The 19,220-nt window shown below is 37.4% G+C and overlaps 1 protein-coding gene across 2 annotated transcripts in view; it reads left to right on the top strand.

Annotated features, from left to right (window-relative positions):
* The window catches only part of Arih1 (ariadne RBR E3 ubiquitin protein ligase 1), a 99,040-nt gene that overhangs the window by 19,634 nt on the left and 60,186 nt on the right, over window positions 1-19,220 (top strand). For both annotated transcript variants that reach the window (XM_075965691.1, XM_075965692.1), the window contains exon 2: window positions 11,623-11,690. In XM_075965691.1, coding sequence (XP_075821806.1) covers window positions 11,623-11,690 — 68 coding nt within the window. The remainder of the gene's footprint in view (window positions 1-11,622; window positions 11,691-19,220) is intronic.

Raw genomic sequence — 19,220 nt, forward strand, 5'->3', positions numbered from 1 at the left:
GTCAAACACCCACACACATGAAATAAAAATAAATAAAAATGAAAATAAAAAAAGTGAATTTAAGGAATCTAGGATCTGATCCTGGATGTACCACTATTAGCATAACTTCTGTTTTTCACCTTTCTTATCTTCAGAAATGCAGTGTGCATGGGATTAGAAAAGGAGGAAAACAGACTTCTGACAGCAGAAGGATCGTGATTAGGGGAGAATAAGGTTATTGTGTGAGAGAAGGTTAGAGGTGATGTAGGAGTAGACATGATTCAAATACATGAGACGCATGTATGAAAGTGTTATAGTGAAGTTCATTACTTTATACATCTAGTTTACATTAATAAGAATGAATGTTGTGGACTGTAAGATAGCCACCAAAATTGATGAGCAGAATTTGATCCCTAGAACTTATCAGTAGAAGGAGACTATTTTTGAAAATTCTTCTTAGACTTTCACATGTACACTGTGGCACATGAGTGCTCTCTGTTCCTAAGTAAATGTAAAAAAAAAATGTTGTGATGACTCAACAAATTTGATTAATTTATGTCTTTATGAAAATAGATTCAAGAGTAATGCTATAAATTTTTAAAGAACATTTTTAAATTAATATTTTTAAAACTATTCTTGCTCATAATGATTTTTTAAATAGCATTTTCTTGATTTCAGTTAACTTTAGACTCCCATTTCTTCTGTCTTTTAGTTTTTATAATGCTGGTGATTTTCAGGTGCTTTCTTATTGAACTTTATCTTCAGTCCCTGTCAGTGTATTTAAATCTACAACTGAATCCTGTTTGTGCTTATTCTTTCTGTTCAGATGCTGTCTGTCTTCTCTGAATTTCTTGCTTTACATTCTATAGTAAGTGCACTATTTAACAGTTACAGTATTTTCTTATATTGTCATATTAGTTTTTCTTTTTTTTTCTGTATAGTCTACATTGGTTTTTCATTTGTCTAGTTGTTAGCCATTTAATTCATTCTGTTTTTAGTATATATATACATGTATATATATATACACACACACATATATATAGTTTTCTATTAAATTTTATAAGTAAAGCGATTTTTTTTTTAAAGTTTTAGTTTCTTTACACCAGTGCTGTGTATTGTTTCTTTGTATACTTGCTGATGGGTCTTAGGCATTTTCAGATTTTTGTTAGTCTGAGAAAATTTTGCTTGTTTTTAACCAGGTGGTGGCCGCACACGCCTTTAATCCCAGCACTCAGGAGTGAGAGGCAGGTGGATCTCTGTGAGGTAGAGGCCAACCTGGTCTAGTCTACAAGAGCTAGTTTGAGGACAGCTAGGGCTGTTACACAGAGAAACCGTATCTTGAAAAACCAAACAAACAAACAATTCTGCTTTTCTTAATTTACATTTATCCAAAATTCTGTTTCAGTTTTTCTCCAATTTTCTATGTAACCAAGAATGACCTCGAGTTCCTAATCTTCTCATTCTACCTTCCAAATGCTGGGATTATAGGCACAAATCACTGCTTTCACCTTGCATGGCTTTATACCTATCTTAATGAATTCTTTTTTTCAGTTTTTCAAGACAGGGTTTCTCTGTGAAACAGCCTTGGCTGTCCTGGAACTCACAGAGATACACCTCCTTCTGCCTCCCCTGTTGCTTATAGGTTGAATTTTTTGTTTTGTTTTTTGAGACAGCTCTCATATCAAGAACTGACTTTGCTTCTTCCACCTCTATTGTGTGTAGCAGTTACAGGTTAGGAGTACAGGTGTGCACTGCTCTGCCTGCTTATATGTAGTGCTGGGGATTGATTTGAACCCAGGACTTTGTGTATGTTAGGCAAGTATTATATCAACTAAGCTATCTACATCCTTAGCCCTAATTTGAGTTTAACTAATACCATTAAATTCATTCATGGTTTTAAAACATCAAATGATACTTCAAGTAGTATATTATAATCATTACTACTTTTTTTTTTGTTTCGGTTTGTTTTTTGAGACAGGGTTTTTCTGTGTAGCTTTGGTGCCTTTCCTCAAATTAGCTCTTATAGACCAGGCTTGCCTCAAACTCACAGATTTCATCTCCCTCTGCCTCCCGAGTGCTGGAATTAAAGGCATGTGCCACCACTTCCTGGCATCACTAGTACTTTTTAAAAATTAATTTTTTAATGTGTATTGGTAAACATTTTGTTTACCATGTCTATGTACCTGTGCATTCCTGGTGCTCATGGAGGCTAGAAGAGGACATCAAATCCCCTGGGACTGTAGTTAAAGACAGTTTGGCCTGCCCTGTGGGTGCTTGAAATTGAAGCTAGGTCCTTTGGAAGAGTAGGCAGTGCTTTTAACTACTGAGCCATCTCTAGTCTTTTTTGTGTGTTTGTGCTGGATTTGAATCCAGAGTTTTTTCATGTTGAGTTATACCTGCAGCTTTGGTTTCTAACATACCCAACAGTCAGATGCTCTGGGCACTCAGGTATTGAGGTCAATTGAATCTACACTCTGCACTCTACTTGAAGCCCTTTTTACTTAATCTATCAGCATGCCTTTCCCTCTTTTTCTTAGCACACATTTTCTGCTGTACACTTTATCATTGTTTGCCTGTGTCTGTCACAGGCTTTGATTTTTAGATTTTTGGTTTTTCAAGACTGGGGTTCTCAGTTTAACAGACTTAGCTGTCCTGGAACTGGTTTTGTAGGCCAGACTGGCCTAGAACTCACAGAGATCCGCCTTTCTCTGCCTGCCAAGTGCTGGGATCAAAGGTGTGCGCCACCACCGCCTAGCTTGATTCTTAGATTTATTGTTTAAGACTACTTATCCTAAATCTGACTGCAAAAATTTTGAAAGATGTTATTTGTTGTGACCCTAATAATTTTTAGAAATTCTTTCAGGGATGATTGTGAGATTGTCTAGACAGGAACTTATAGATTGGAATGTTTGTGGAAGACACTGCCTTCTGTCTTCACTGTTGCTGATACAATTGACAATAGCCTGGTTGTGTGTCTTACTGAGATTTTCTCTTTAGGTTGTATATCCTTGATATTCCAAAAAGATCTTTGTGAATCTTCGGGTTCACTGTGCTAGGTAAGCTTTTAGCATTCTCTGAACTGGAAAAACTTATGTCTGTTTGTAGCTTTGCTGGAATTCTACTACTGCTGTGGTAATCCCTTTTCTATCTTGGAATTTAAAAACAATGAATATGGTTTAACTAAACACTATGACTGAAATTTCCAAGAAAACCAAGGGAAGAATCAACTTGCTAGGATGTCAATAATATCTGTGATGGAAACTAATAGTTAAGGTTATAAGCATATTATTGAAGATGAAAACATACTAGAAGAAACAAACTAAAAGATTAAAATGGTTGCCTTACAATATTAGAAATCAAAGTCGGGGCTGAAAAGATAGCTCAGTGGTTAAGAGCACTGGCTGCTCTTCCAGAGGTCCTGAGTTCAATTTTTAGCAACCACATGATAATTCACAACCATCTATAGTGAGATCTGGTGCCCTCTTATGACCTGCAGGCATACATGCAGGCAGAATACTATACACATAATAAATAAATAAATGTTAAAAAAATAACTCATATGTTTGAAGAAAAAAAATCAAAGCTGAAGCCAAGTGTAGTGATATGCAGTTTAATCACAGCACATGAGAATCAGAGGCAGGAGGATCTCTGTGAGATCCAGGCCATCCTTGTCTACAGAGTGAGTTCCAGGACTTACAAAGAGACCTGTTCTTAAATCAAAACTTAGTGTGGTGGGAAATCCCATCACTGGAGGTAGAGGTAGGCAAATCTTTTAGTTGGAGTACAGCCTGATTTACATAGTGAATTCCAGGACAGCTAGGGCTACATAGTGATATCCTGTCGTTAAAAACAAACAACACATCCCTAGTAATAAGACTGAGAAAAGACAAAGATTTAAAACTTAGTCTAGCAAGGTAGTTCAAAAGGTAAAGGCACCTACTGCCAAAGCCTGACTAATTGTTTGATCCCTAGGATCCCATGATGGAATGAGTGAGCTCACTCCTGTATATTGTCCTCTGACTGCCCCAACACATACATACAAGTTAAATATTGCAATAGTGTTAGTTATAAAACTCTGTATATGCATTAAGTATAATAACTTAAAACCTGGCTGGTTTATTACTTTTTAATGCTTATATTTAATGGAATTTTGATGTGGTTGGAATCATTTTTACTATTTTTCTTTTTGTTCTCTACATATATTTATATATTTAACACTTCCCTCACCTTGATGTGTTACCACTTTTGATTCAGCAGGGTTTTTTTTTTATTGATTTTTTATTAAGCTCTACATTTTTCGCTGCTTCCCTTTCCCTTTAACCCTTTCCCAAGGTCCTCATGCTCCCCATTTACTCAGAAGATCTTGTCTTTTTCTACTTCCAATATAGATTAGATCTATGTAAGTCTCTTTTAGTGTCCTCATTGTTGTCTAAGTTCTTTCTAATTGTTTTTTTCTGTGTCTGGGTTACCTCATTCAAAATAATGTTTTCTAGCTCCATCCATTTTCCTGCAAAATTCAAGCTGTTGTTATTTTTTTCAGCTGTGTAGTACTCCATTGTATAAATGTACCACGTTTTCCTTATCCATTCTTCAGTTGAGGGGCATTTAGGTTGTTTCCAGGTTCTGGCTATCACAAACAATGCTGCTATGAACATAGTTGAGCACATGTCCTTGTGGCATGATTGAGCATCCTTTGGATATATACCCAAAAGTGGTATTACTGGGTCTTGGGGAAAGTTGTTTCCTAACTTTCTGAGAAATCGTCACACTGACATCCAAAGGGGTTATACCAGTTTGCATTCCCACCAGCAATACAGAAGTGTTCCCTTTTTTCCCCACAACCTCTCCAGCATAAGTTGTCATCAGTGTTTTTGATCTTGGTCATTCTTGCAGGTGTAAGATGGAATCTCAGAGTTGTTTTGATTTGCATTTCTCTGATGACTCAGGATGTTGAACATTTCCTTAAGTGTCTTTCAGCCATTTTAGATTCCTTTGTTGAGAGTTCCCCGTTTACGTCTGTACTCCATTTTTCCTTCTTTTTTTGGATTATGTGTTCTTTTGGTGACCAATTTCTTGAGTTCTTTGTATATTTGGAGATCAGACCTCCGTCATATGTGGGGATAGTGAAGATCATTTCCCATTCTGTAGGCTATCATTTTGTCCTGTTGACCGTGTTCTTTGCTTTAGAGAAGCTTTTCCGTTTCAGGAGGTTCCATTTATTAATTGTTTCTCTCAGTGTCTGTGCTGCTGGGGTTATATTTAGGAAGTGGTTTCCTGTGCCAATGCGTATTTCCCACTTTCTCTTCTATAAGGTTCAGTGTGGCTGGCTTTATGTTGAGATCTTTGATCCATTTGGAGTTTTGTGCATGGTGATAGATATGGGTCTATTTTCATTCTTCTACATGTTGATATCCAGTTATGCCAGCACCACTTGTTAAATATGCTTTCTTTTTTCCATTTGATATTCTTTTCTTCTTTGTCAAGTATCAGGTGTTCGAAGATGTGTGGATTGATATCCGGTTCTTCTATTTGGTTCCATTGGTCCTCCTGTCTGTTCTTATGCCAATACCAGCCTGTTTTCAGTACTGTAGCTTTGTAGTAGAGTTTGAAGTCAGGGATTGTGATGCCTCCAGAAGTTCTTTTATTTTACAGGACAGTTTTATGTTTTTAACAACTCAGGAGAAGAGTAGTTCTTGGTAATTATTCAGGTATTTACCCTTGCTTTTCTTGTTTTCTGTAGTTCCAGGTTTCCCTCTTGTTTCATTTGTCTTGGTTTCAAATGTTTACTCTCAAGAGATGACTATTTTACTATTTACTGTGTGTGTGTGTGTGTGTGTGTGTGTGTGTAGGTCAGAGGATGGCTTGTAGGAGTTAGTTCTCGCCTTCCATCATGTGAATTCCATCACATCAGGCTTTGTGGCAAGTACCTTTACCCTGCTGAACCTGGCCCCTAAAGATCTTTGATCATTGTAATATCTTGGTCATCTAAAAATCTACTTTGTTTCTTTTGAGTATTGGTAAGAATTTGTTTTTGTTGTGTCTGGTTACATAGAATTCCATCTTGGACATTTTTGAAGATGATGATTTGTTTTAGTAGACAAATCAACCTGGGTAGACTATAATTGTAAGCAAGGGTTCCATTACCTGTTGGTTTTTAAAGCTTTTGCTAGGTTTATTTGCCTTTGTTCCCATGTGTGTAGGTTGATCCTAGGACTTGAGTAGTGATTTAAATTGTAATTTGTTCTGAAAGCATCTATGCTTTTTTTGAGTCTCATACACACACACACACACACACACACACACACACACAACTTTAGTACAGTTTCTCTTTGGCACAATCTTGGGTCAAAACCAGGAGAAAACCTAATGGAATGTTTAACACCATCTTATTTCCCTACATCTATCAGTCCATCTGTTTGTCCATCCGTCTTGTGAAAACCTAATGGAATGTTGAGTACCATTTTATCTCCGTATTATCTGCCTGTTCATCTGTCTGTACGTACATACGTCCGTATATCCATCCATCTATTCATATCTGTCTTTACAGTGCTGAAGATTGAATTCAGGGTCTGTCATATTGTGGGCAAGCACATCACTACTGAGGTACATCCTAGCTTTTTTAAAAGTGTTTTTATTTACCCAGACCGGCATTTAATTTGTGAGCCTTTGCCTCTTGAGTAGCTGGTATTACAGGCTTGCCTTCCAGACCCAACTTCACCTTATTTTTTTTTTAACCTTCCCCATTATACAGTCTACCTGCTATTTATTTTCAAAGTTCTCTGTTAGTAGCATGTGCACATGCTCCCCCACTTCCCCGGGTTTGTGTATATACATGCATGATGTCTTAGGGTTTCTATTGCTGTGATAAAACACCATGACCAAAAGCAATTTGAATAGGAAAATGTTTGAACTTTTCTCACCTCACAGTTGATAAGTTCATCACTGAGGGAAACTGGAGCAGGAACCTGGAGGCAGGAACTGGAGCAGAAGCCACAGAGTGTTGCTTACGGACTTGCTTTTCCTTGATTCTCAGTTTACTGCTTACACAAAACCCATCTATCCACCAGGTTTGGCACAGGCTTGTTCATGGACCAGTCTGGGCGGGGTGGTGGGGGTTATTTTCTCTATTGAAGTTCTCTTTTCTCAAAGGACTAGCTTTTGTCAGTTGACATAAAATTAGCTAGAGTAATTGATCCCTTGTCAGCTTAACATACAAACAAATCAGTATTCTACTAGAACCTTTCCTTTCTTATTTGTCCCCAAGATGTCATATTAATTAACATTAACATCACAATATAAAACATGCCAATATTTAACCCCACTTCTTAAAAAAAAAATCAAACATATAGTTGGTTTTAGGTAGTGCTTGCCTTTAATCCTATCAGAGGCAGAGAGATCTTTGTGCTCCTAAGTTAAAGGCCAGCCTGGTCATACATAGAGACCCTGTCTTAAAAAAAAATAAATAAAAAATAAAAATAAATAAATAAAAAATAAAAAAAAATAAATTCAAATACTTTAAACATTCAGTTTCTTTAAAACATCCAAAGTTTTTCAAAAGTATTCAGTTTCCCTAAAATTTTAGTCTCTTTAACTATGGGCTCTTGTAAAATAATAATAATGATAATAATAATAATAGAAAAAAGTAAATACTTTATCCAGGAGGGAAGAATCAGGTCACAGTTAAAAATCAAAGCAAAACCCGAGTCCAGTGGGGATTCACTAATGATCTTTTGAATTCCCAAGGGCTTCATTTCTCCAGCTCTGCTGTTGGCAGCACACACAGATTGCCCCACAGACTCAACTGGCTCTACTCCACAGCTCCTGCTATCCTTGTGGTTGCTTCATGGTACTGGTATCTCCAAAATGCTGGGGTCTCTGCTGCTGCAGGGCTGCACCATCACCTCTCCTGGGCTCTTTTCAGGGACTCTGACTCTGCTGCATGGTAGCAAGCCTCATCTCCCCATGATCCCTTTATGTTTTCAGAACCAGTACACCTGGGAAGTGCTTACACATTACCAAGTTCAACTGCCAGCATGAAGTACTCCCATTTCAGGATCCTGAAGGTGGAAAAAAATCAATGTTTCTCCCTCTTTGGACCATGGCTTGTGTGTTACGTTGGTGTCTTAGTCTCAGCTGATTGTTAATTCTGTCGTCATAGCAAAGGTTTCACTTTAGTGGTCTAGTATCCTGTTAATCACAGCCAATTCTTGAGCTCCTGCTGACCAGAAGCACAGATACTTAATTAAAAATATCATATGGTCCCGATAGAGTCAGGGTCTTTCCATGCAGTTCTACGTGTTTTGGAACTTGCCATGTAGACCATATTGACCCCAGACATAGATATCCAATAGCCCTAGCCTTTGTCTCCTGAGTGCTGGGATTAAAGGCTTGTCCCACCAAGCTCAACTCCAGTACTCCTTAAGGGACTCCCCAAACATTTTCTGAAACTTTAAGGGTGAGGTTTCTATCATCTGCAGAGCCCTCAGCATTCTTATAAGCTCTTGCAGAGCAGACTGTTGAGTTCTGAGTACTTGGTGGCTTTTCCAGGTTGTCCTGGCTAGGTTTATGTCATTTTAAGTTGACAAACTTAGCGTCATTTAGGAAGAGAAACCTCAACTGGAAAATGCACCTCCACATTGCCATATGGGCAAGTGGTACATTTGATTGATTGATTGATTGATTGATTGATATGGGAGGGCCCAGCTCACTTGTGGGTGGCACCTCTCCTGGATTGGTGGTTCTGGATGCTATAGGAAAGTAGACTGAACAAGCCATGGTGGACAAGCTAGTAAGAAGTGTTCCTCTGTGACCTGTACATCAGTTCCTGCCTCTAGTTTCCTGTCTTGAACACTTTTGCCATCTCCAGATGATGGACTGTAAGCTAGCTGTAAGATGAAATAAATCCTTCTCTTCCCTATTGGTTTTTGGTCCTGGTATTTCATCACAGAAAGAGAAACCCCAAGACAAGCCAAAGTTCAACAGTCATCTCTGAAATAGTCAGGTCTGTCTGTCACAGCAACCCACAACCTAGTACCACTTTCTGTTTTAGTGTTATTGTGTTCCCTGCCTATTACTCACTTAGCCCACTGGGGTATATCATCAACTGTTGAAGTATTCCAGTACTCGTATGTAGATTTTGCTACTGTCTGTAGTTTCTGCCATCCACTCGGGATCTTGGAACATATACTTCATGACTGATGGGACCTGCTGTTAAGATACAGAACTTTTTTTTAGTTCTCCAGGAAGTTCCTAATGCTTCTTTGTATTCTGACTGCTTCTTGTTCTGAATAACCTTTTAGTGGGGAACATAAAGACTGTTAAGACATGGCTGGTTAGTTATGAATCAGTTCTGCTACCTGTTATAGTGGAAGGGGCAATAGAGCTAGATTATTCTTTAGAATTTATACTTAATCAATGCATGAGATTAATTTTGTAACCTAATTCTAGTTTTCTCATAATCATAAAGATTTTAAAGTTAGACATAGTATGTCTGTAATCCTAGCACTTGGGAGGTTAAGGCAAGAGAATCTTAAGTTTTTTGTTTTTGTTTGTTTGTTTTCCAAGATAGGGCTTCTCTGTAGCTTTGGAGCCTGTCCTGGAACTAGCTCTTGTAGAACAGGCTGGTCTCGAACTCACAGAGATCCCTCTGCCTCTGCCTCCCAAGTGCTGGATTAAAGGCGTGTTCCACCACCTAGCATAAAGATAAAGTTATAATCAAGCAAGGCTAGTTATTGACTTAATTTTGATTCCATAATAAGATTTAGGATCAGTTTAGTCATTTTCCTTTTTATATCTTAACTCTTAGAGATTCATATTTTTCTGGAGTATGATTTTAAAGAAGATTCTTAGGATGTCTGAATAAGAACTAAGAGATAGACTAGTAATATATGCCTGGATGCGTAGAATACTACTTTGATGATTGGCCTTTTTGGGGGAATGGGTGGGGATGATGTGTGTGGTTTTTTGTTTATTTGTTTTTGGCAACAAATGGTATTGTTAGAGATACCTTTCATGATACTTTTAGATTAGATTATTTTAAATTATTTATTTTATGTGCATTGGTGTTTTGTCTGTATTTGTCTGTGAGGGTGTCCGATCCCCTGGAACTGGAGTAAGAGACTGTTGTGAACTGTCATATGGTTGCTGAGAATTGAACCTGGGTCCTACGGAAGAATAGCCAGTGCTCTTAACCACTGAGCCATCTCTCCAGCCCCCATATTAGATTATTTTAAATCAGTACTTAACTAATACCATTGATTAACCATATTGAGAGGAAATTTTAAGCTACAGAAATAATTTTTGAAATCCTTTTTGATGTAGAAATTTTTATCTGAAATCTAAGTAGAACAAATCTGAGTTTAAGCTCTGTTTCCTGCACTGTCATGAGTGCTCATATCTTTGAATGAATCAAATTTCCCTGATCACTCAAGCCCTGTTGAGTTTCTGTTTTAGAGACAGGTTCTCATTCTGTGGCACTGACTAGCTTGGAACTCAGGAATTCTGCCTTAGCCACCCAAGTTTTAAGAGTATAGGTGAGCCAGCACGCCATGCCCCATTATGTTTTCAGTTTTGAAAGCTGTGTGTTCTAGTAGTAGACTTGCTAGTTTAATGGGAAGAGGAAATTTTTGTGACAACAGGAAACTTTGATTTCAGAGTTCTAACTTTTCCTTCTATAAATAACCTAATGTGAAAGAGCACTCCAGGAGTACACACTGTGTCTTTCATTGCATGGTACAGGCACTTTGTTCGTTTGGTTAAATATGTCTAACACACTTTGGATAACTTTGAACAATTCAATACTTTGGTCTTAGAGATTTTATTAATTATATTTAGAGTGCTGATTCAGTAGTCTGTTAAGTACTCAGTGCAACAAATTACCCAATGCCTTATATTTTTGGTTTGCTTTTCAAGATAGGGTCTTGCTATGTAGTATGGACTGGCTTCTTTCTTTCTCTCCCACATACCTTCCCTCCCTCCTTTTTTCTTTCTCTCCCTCTGTCCCGCCCCCCCCTTCTTTCTTTCTTGTTTTTTTGAGACAGGGTTTCTCTGTAACAGCTCTGACTGGTCTTAAACTCACAGAAATCTGCCTGCCTCTGCATCCGCAGCACTCAGGAGATGTGCACCACCACTGCCTGGCTCATTCTTTCTTTCCTCAGGTGAGGTTATAGGTATAGGTGACTTTAATTAGCTTACTACAATAATTACTTGTCATCATTTTTCTTTTTGGCTTATTTTGAACCCTATAAAGAATGAGGTATTATATGGAAAACTATTTAAATAATCTTGATCATACAACTAAAAATTTATATCTCCTTGGGGACATGTTTCTCTAGGAAAAGGGTATTGTGGGTGGGACTTGGTACAGCAGTGCTTTTGTGCTTTTAGCAATGGTACATAAAAGAAATATATTAGGATAGGAAGTTTGGGTGCATTATTAGGGAACTTGAAATTTAGCGTAGAAGTTCTTACATGTCTGTGAAAGAGCTGGGTTTGGTGCATTCTTGTAATCCCAGCACCTATGATGCTTAAACAAAAGAAGTATGAATTGAAGGCCAGCCTGAATTACACAGAAAAGCACACACATACAAAAAAAGATCAGTGAGATACAATTACTTCAAAATGTTTTTTTCCCTTCTTCTTCAGAATCCAGCAACTATCACGAGAATACTCCTTAGCCACTTCAATTGGGATAAAGAGAAGCTAATGGAAAGGTAAGGAACTTGTATTGTTAGCTTTGTACTTAAAAGTAACAAAGAAAGCCCATTGAACTGAATTTTAAGCAAAAATTGATTTTTATAATAGTGAACAAACCAATGTGTAAGTTATAATTGCTGCTGTTTCCTGTATTAAAAATTTTGCGGTCAGGTTAGTGTTAGGAAATTCAGGTTAAATTCTGCTTTATTTTGGAAATGAAATAGAAAACTTTATTTCAGCTTATTTGATATATCTTCTTGAATATTACAAACTAAAAGCAGATTTTAAAAAGCATTTACTAATGTTCTTGGAACACATAAGATCTTTCTTATTAGTCACTAAGGATTTATTATTCATGAATTTTAAATTTATATTAGGAATATAAATGACATTCAGGATAAACAAAAATGAAGTTGGTTAGGTTTTCTAGCTGTGAAACTAGATACTTTGCTTGGTTCTCTGATTTTAGAGCAGGAATCGGCTCTGGATGTTTTACAAAGTTTGCCTCTCAAAATGTATCTAGTTTTAAAAGAGTAAAAGTTACTGAGATCGAGACTGACAGTATTAACCTTCTCCTTGGTTCCTTAGATTGGGTATTTGTGGGCTGTTGTCAGGGTAACGGTTTTCATTTTACTCTTACTAACTTTATTAGCAATCTTAATTGCAAAAATTGCAGCTTGTTGTTGGGGACTGATGAGTATTGTGAGAAATGAATGGAAAAATTTTCCCATTCTACTTTCATATTCAAAGTGCTGTGTAAGTCTGATATTAAGTAGTATTAGAAATGTAACTCATTTTATACACCTTATATCTGAGTTATAAGTTAATAATAAATTATTGAGAACTTTCTGTTAGATACTATTTGATTTAATTCTTTTGATGGTTTTTTGGTTGTCTTTTTGTTTTGTTTTTAGATTCTCACTGCAGCTCTAGCTAGCTTGAACACTATGTAGAAAAGACTGGCCTCAAACTCACACAGATCTTCCTGTCCCCGACTCTGTCTCTGATGGGACTAAAGGCATGAGCCACTATGCCCTTTCTCCTCATAGTTTTTTAGTACTAGAAACTGTTGCCTCCACTTACTTGATGTGGAAACTTGTTTTGAGTCTTAAGTTATTCAGCTTAGTTTTGTAACAAAGACTTGAACTTATTTGTTGGTCTCTAAAGCCTTGTCTTAAGTGCATTGCATTCAATTTTTCCTGAGCTTGTGAAGGATAAATACTTAACTATTCTGATCTCCCCACCCCGCAAATGTGTCTTGTTATCTTTTTGTCAGTGGTGTTTCTTAATTTTATTGTCACTTACTTTAAGGTTTATTTTATGATACTTTCAAGAAAAAGTTTTCAGTTTGCATTATAGTCTTGAGTTTTCTTTTGTAACACTGCTGAAAACATTTTCCACTTAAATACTATACTTTGTTATCATTGTTATGTTTCATTTTAAAGCATTTTATGTATTTTATAATTCTGAATATTCACCCTTCATTGATTATTTGTTTTTAAATACAACTTTTCTAAATAAAATAAAGGTAACTTTTAAAGAAATTTAAAAGCTCTAAATATATATATATTTCTGTTTTATAATTTCTGTTTAGATTTTGCGATTTCTATTTTATGTTGCACTCTACCATATTTTTGTTTGTTTATTTTGTTGACACCATTGGTTTTCTTTCTTATTTTGGCTTTTTTTTTTTCGTTTTTGTTTTTTTTTTTTTTTGTTTGTTTTTGTTCTCTGTGGCTTTGGAGCTTGTCCTGGAACTCGCTCTTGTAGACCAGGCTGTCCTCGAACTCACAGAGATCCGCCTGCCCCTGCCTCCCGAGTGCTGGGATTAAAGGTGTGCACCACCACTGCCTGGCTTGGTTTTCTTTTATTATTCTCTACTGATGTTCATGGTTTTTTTGGGGGGTGTTCGGAGTGATTTTTAATTTATTAGATTTTTATTTTTATTTTATTTTTTTTAAATATTTATTTATTATGTATACAACATTCTGTCTGTGTGTATGCCTGCAGGCCAGAAGAGGGCATCAGACCTCATTACAGATGGTTGTGAGCCACCATGTGGTTGCTGGGAATTGAACTCAGGACCTTTGGAAGAGCAGGCAATGCTCTTAACCTCTGAGCCATCTCTCCAGCCCCTAGATTTTTATTTTTAAAATACCAGTTAAAATTCCCACTCTCCCCTTTTCCCATTCCTTCCACACACCCTCCCACCCACCCCATTTAATCCTAAGAGAGGGTAAGGCACTTTGCTTTGTAGAAAATTGAAGGCCCTTTCTACTACATCTAGGCTGAGCAAGGTATACATCCAAAGAGAATAGGATCCAAAATAGCCAGTACATGCAGTAAAGATAAATCCCAGTGCCACTGCCAGTGGTCCCTCAGTCTTCCCCCGCTATACAATTGTCAACCACATTCAAAGGGGCTAGTTTGGTTCTGTGCTTGTTCCTTCCTAGTCCAGCTGAAGTTGGTGAGCTCCCATTAGCTCAGGTAAACTGTTTCAGTGGATGAACTCTTCGTGGTCTTGACCTCTTTGCTCATATTCTCATTCCTTCCACTCTTGACTGAATCTTGGGAGCTCAGTTCAGTGCTCTGATGTGGGTCTCAGCCTCTTTTTCCATCTGTTGTTGGACGAAGGTTCTATGGTGATATTTAAGATAATCATCAGTCTGACTACAGGGCAAGGCCAGTTCCGAAACCCTCTCCTCTGTTGCTTAAGGTCTTATCTGGGGTCATCCTTGTGGATTCCTGGGAATTTTTCTAGAGCCAGGTTTCTTGCTAACCCCATAATGGCTCCCTCAATTAAGATATCTTTGTCCTTGCTCTCATATCTGTCCTTCCTGCATCTCAACTATTATTTGCTTAACTATGTTCATAGCAGCATTATTTGTAATAACCAGAACCTGGGAACAGCTTAGATGCCCCTTAACTGAAGATAAGGAAATTATGGCACCTTTATACATTAGAGTACTACTACTCAGCAGTTATAAACAGTGACATCTTGAATTTTGCATGCAAATGGATGTAATTAGAAAACACTATCCTGAGTGAAGTAACCCAGACCCAAAAAGATGAATATGGTATGTACTCACTCATAAGTGGATACTAGATATAAACAAAGGTCATTGAGCTCATAGTTCATGATCCCAGAGAAGCTAAGTAATAAGGTGAACCCAAAGAAAAACATATATAGGCCCACCTGGAAACTGGAAACAGACAAGATCGCCTGACAGAATTGGCAGTGTGGGGGCGGGGATAGAAGGAAGGGAAAAGGGGGAAGAGGAGAAGAGGTGGGTTGAGGATGTTCATGTTTGACGTTTCAGCTTTCCTAATAGTTTTTATACACAGTCATAAAATGATACTTATATATGGGTACAATGTCTGTATCCTTTTTCTGTATGATAAAACACATATTTGTTCTTTATCCTTAACTCTTTCCCACTCAGCTTGATAAGTTGATGATAATTTATATTTTTGGTAAGCAGTAGCTAGTGCTGTTTCTCCATCCCTGATTTCTTGATTCTTTAAAAAAAAGTCTTTTTTGGGGGGCAGTCATTTATGTATGTCTGTATATTAATGTATGATGTGTAGAGGTCAGAGGACAGCTACTAGTGTTGATTTTTCTCTTATGTAAGTCCCTGGGATCTAACTCATTTCATCATATATGGCAGCAAGCATTTTAAACTTCTGAGCCATCTCATTGTAGTGGGTCTCATGCAGCCCCTTCTGGTCTTGTGCTCCTGCCTACATTTCTGAGTGCTGGTATTATGGATACACATCGCCATCTTGGGCTGCTTTTCTAGCCCCCAAAGACCATTTGTCACTGAATATATACTTGACTGGCCTGGACTTGCTATATGTCCAGACTGGGCTGAAACTTACAGGGATCCTCCTGAGTAATGGGGATTACAGGTGTGACCCACTACATCTGAACATTATTTTTAAATTGAGTTATTTTTCTTTATCTTTTCTGGTCTTTCGCTGTCTTGAGTGGCGCCCCCCCCCCAAACTATGAGCTATTCTCTTTATAACGTTACTCGGTTTTGTGGGAACTATTAGTTGCCTTATTTCTCTCACTAACATTATTAACTATTAACTATTCTTGTGAAATTTGGGGGAGGTGCATGGTTTTTTTTTAAAACTGTTTTTTTCTTTTGGGACAAGGTTTGCATTGTTCTTGTACTCCAGACTGTCCAGGAACTCCCTGTATACCTAGGTGGTCCTCAAACTCATACAGTTCTCCTGCCACATCCTCTTCAGTGTTGAGATTACCAAGGCGAGCCGCTGTGTTCAACTGTTGACTGTCCATGTACCAAAATAATTGGAAGTAAATGAGAATACATAAAGATATGAGATGTGTCTGAAGAGAAAAGAAAAGGTACATGGAAATGTTCAGTTTTAGGTGTATTTATTATAAAGAAAAATAACGAGGTGAAATGGGATCAAGCTTTTGAAACAAAAAGTTAGAAAAATAAACTCAGACAGGTAGGATATTTAGCATAAAAGCAGGCATGGCTGAGATAGAGAATTAAAAAATATATAAAACAAAATTTTAAAGTAAATTTTGAAAATGGAAATATCAAAGTCAAGGGTGGAGAGAAAAAGTTTGCTGTTAAAGAAAGGACTTGTAACCCAAATACACAAAGAAGTCTTATAACTCAACAACAAAACAACCTGATTAAAAACTGGCAAAATGCCGACATGATGACACACCTTTAATTCCAACACTTCAGAGGTAGAGGCAGGGAAGTCTCTTGAGTTCAAGTCTAGTCTCATAGTGAGCTTCAGGCCGTCAAGACTCCATAGTTAGCACCCTGCTCCTCAAGGAAAAAAGGCCAGGTATCATGGGCACATGCCTATAATCCCAGCAGTTGGGAGGTTGAAGCAGAAGTATTAAGAGTCAGAGACCTTGGTTATATGTTGAGTTCTAAACCAGTATGAGCTTTACACTCAAACTTAACCTCCAAAGAAAAGGGATGGAGAGCTGGCAACTGTAGTGATGAGGCAAGCGGGTCTGATTTTCCTGCCGCCCGGCTCCCGCATGGCTAGCTTTACACCCGAAATAACACACAAACTGTATTCAGGTATTGTTTCTGCTTATTTTGATGTACTTACATTATTTTTCTCAAAATTGTGAAATGTTTTCAATTTCCTTCCTGTTTTCTTCTAATATAACAAACCATATTAGTGTATCTTTTGATTACTCATCAATGAGCCATAGTGCCTGGAGTTCATGGTACTTTAAGGGAAATAAAACATTTTTAATTCCTCCCATTTGTCTCTGTGCCTCTTAGTCTATAGTTAAACAAATATGCCACATTGTAAAAATAAATGTGATTTATTCTTTAAAATTATACATTTTTGATAAAGGGTAGAAAAAGGGCAATTTTATAAATTCATTGTCTTCCATTGTTATAACAGCTTCTCAGACTTTTTTCCTTTCTTAGTTTTCTTTTGTTGTGCTGGGGAATCAAGCCCAGGAGGCATGTGCATGCCAACCAGAAGCTCCACCATTAAGTGCACTTGCTCTCTTCCTCTCCCTCTTTGTCTCTTTCCCTCTGTGTCTGCCTGTGTTCTCCACACCCCCCGTGTCTTTCTCTCCTGTTCAATGCCAATAATTTAAATGGGATTTTCTGTACTTTCCCGGTTTTTCTCATGTTCCTGCATGAAGCAGAGTAGAGAGCTGGAGCAACAATCTTTTATCTTGCACTCATAGTTCTTATGTGATATTGCTCCCATTACCCCAGATCTTAAGCCTCTTCATTTTCTAGTATAGTAGAGTTAGCAGTTAAAAACAAATTTTAAGAGGGTAAGTGGAAAAGACATTGAGAAACAAGGCATTGATGTCCAGTTATCTGGGAAGCTATGACAAAGGATTTCTTGTTACCTGTTTAAGAGCAGATAGGTCTGCCACTTCCCAAAAATATTGCATTTACAGACTGAGAATCAGATATGAAGGCTGTGCTACCAGAAAAGCACAAGAAGTACTGTTTAAGTAGAGGTGGAGGCCCAGTTGCTGCCTGGGGCCCAGACATTACTGCTCGACTTTTGTCAGCATAGGGGCATGGGAGTAGCGGAAGAGTAGTAGCTCAGCAGCATCTGGAAGATGGTTATCTCTTTCTCTGTTGAATTCTCCCTTGAACCTTCTTTCAGTGCTAAGGTTTTTATAAACTGCTAAATGAGTCCCCCAGAGAAAGGAGGGGAGAGCAAACCTGAGTTGTTCTTTCTCTTCTTTTTGGGAGTCAAGACTTAAAAAAAAGCCTCTTCTAACTAACCTTTCTACTTTGTATCATGGTTTCTGTTTTCATATTGTACATCAGTAGAATAAAAGCTTTAAAAGGGTTCTGGCAAAATGGGTTAGCAGGTAAAAATCACTTGCCATGTGTGCCTGATGTTCTGGAGTTTGATCCTTAGAACTGTGGAAGAAAAAAAAAATTTCTGCAAGTTGTCCCGGCCTCTACAGATGAACTGTGTGTGTGTGTCGTTTCAAAATTCTTTAATAATTCTGGACACTGGCTTTGGGCTTTGAAGAACAGGAAAAACTAGGAGAGTCAGTTGGATCTGAGCCAGTGACTGCAAGTTCCAAGGGTTGACCCGTGGTTTCCAGAAACTGGACTGAAGTTAACAGGTTTGATAGCAAGTATCTGAACCCACGAAAGCATTTCACTGGCTCTAGAAAATACTTTAGTCAACTATTTTCTGTTCTTAAATAAAACTTTATTAAACATTGTGACATGAATGTTAATCATGTTTTATTTGTACAGATTTTAGAACAAGACACCAAAAATGGAATTCCTTTTAGAGTTCAAAACAAGTGAAACACCCTTTTTTTTTATTTTCCCTTGGCATTTCAGAGTTATAGTGACTACTGTGTAAGTTTTAAGTCATTTTAGTTGTTAGTATATAAAATGGGTGTTAATGAATTAACTGGAAGGTATAAAGTGAAAAGAGATGCAAGTGTTTGAGGTGGGGTCTTACTATGTTTTTCCATGCTAGTCTTACAGATTCATGGTTGAGGTAAACGTTACTCAGACTTCCAAGTCCTAGGGCTCTAGTGTGTGCTACCACTTCCTTGTCTTACCCAGGTTTTGTTGTTCTGAAGCTTACTACTTCAGAGCAGAGGAAAGAAAAAGTATTCTTAAGGATGGTGTCATCCTTTCCTGACTTGTATTTCAAAAGGCTTTGTGTTTTTGTTATGAAATACTAATACCTACTTAGTGAAATGGTTGGGTTAGTCTATAGTCTATGATACTACTAGAGCTTTTCTTAGCTGTCTCTCTAACATGTTTCATGTGAATTTGGTTTTTCAGAAACCTTCCTTTTAAAGTAACATTTTCATTCTTTTATAGTGTAAACTTTTTTTCCTGTTCAGTTGTTTTTGACAGTTGTGGATGGAAATAGATAAATGTCTCATCACTCTGTAGTGTAAACCTAGAATTTCTGTTGCTCCACTTATTAGATGTATGATCTTGAAGCAATTTTCTTTGTTAGTTACTTTATCTGAAGTGATTTTTCCTAGCCAGTGTGTTAGTACATGCCTGTAATGCCTG

Source organism: Microtus pennsylvanicus, chromosome 3 (assembly GCF_037038515.1).
Source record: "Microtus pennsylvanicus isolate mMicPen1 chromosome 3, mMicPen1.hap1, whole genome shotgun sequence".
In the NCBI taxonomy this organism is placed as follows: Eukaryota; Metazoa; Chordata; class Mammalia; order Rodentia; family Cricetidae; genus Microtus; species Microtus pennsylvanicus.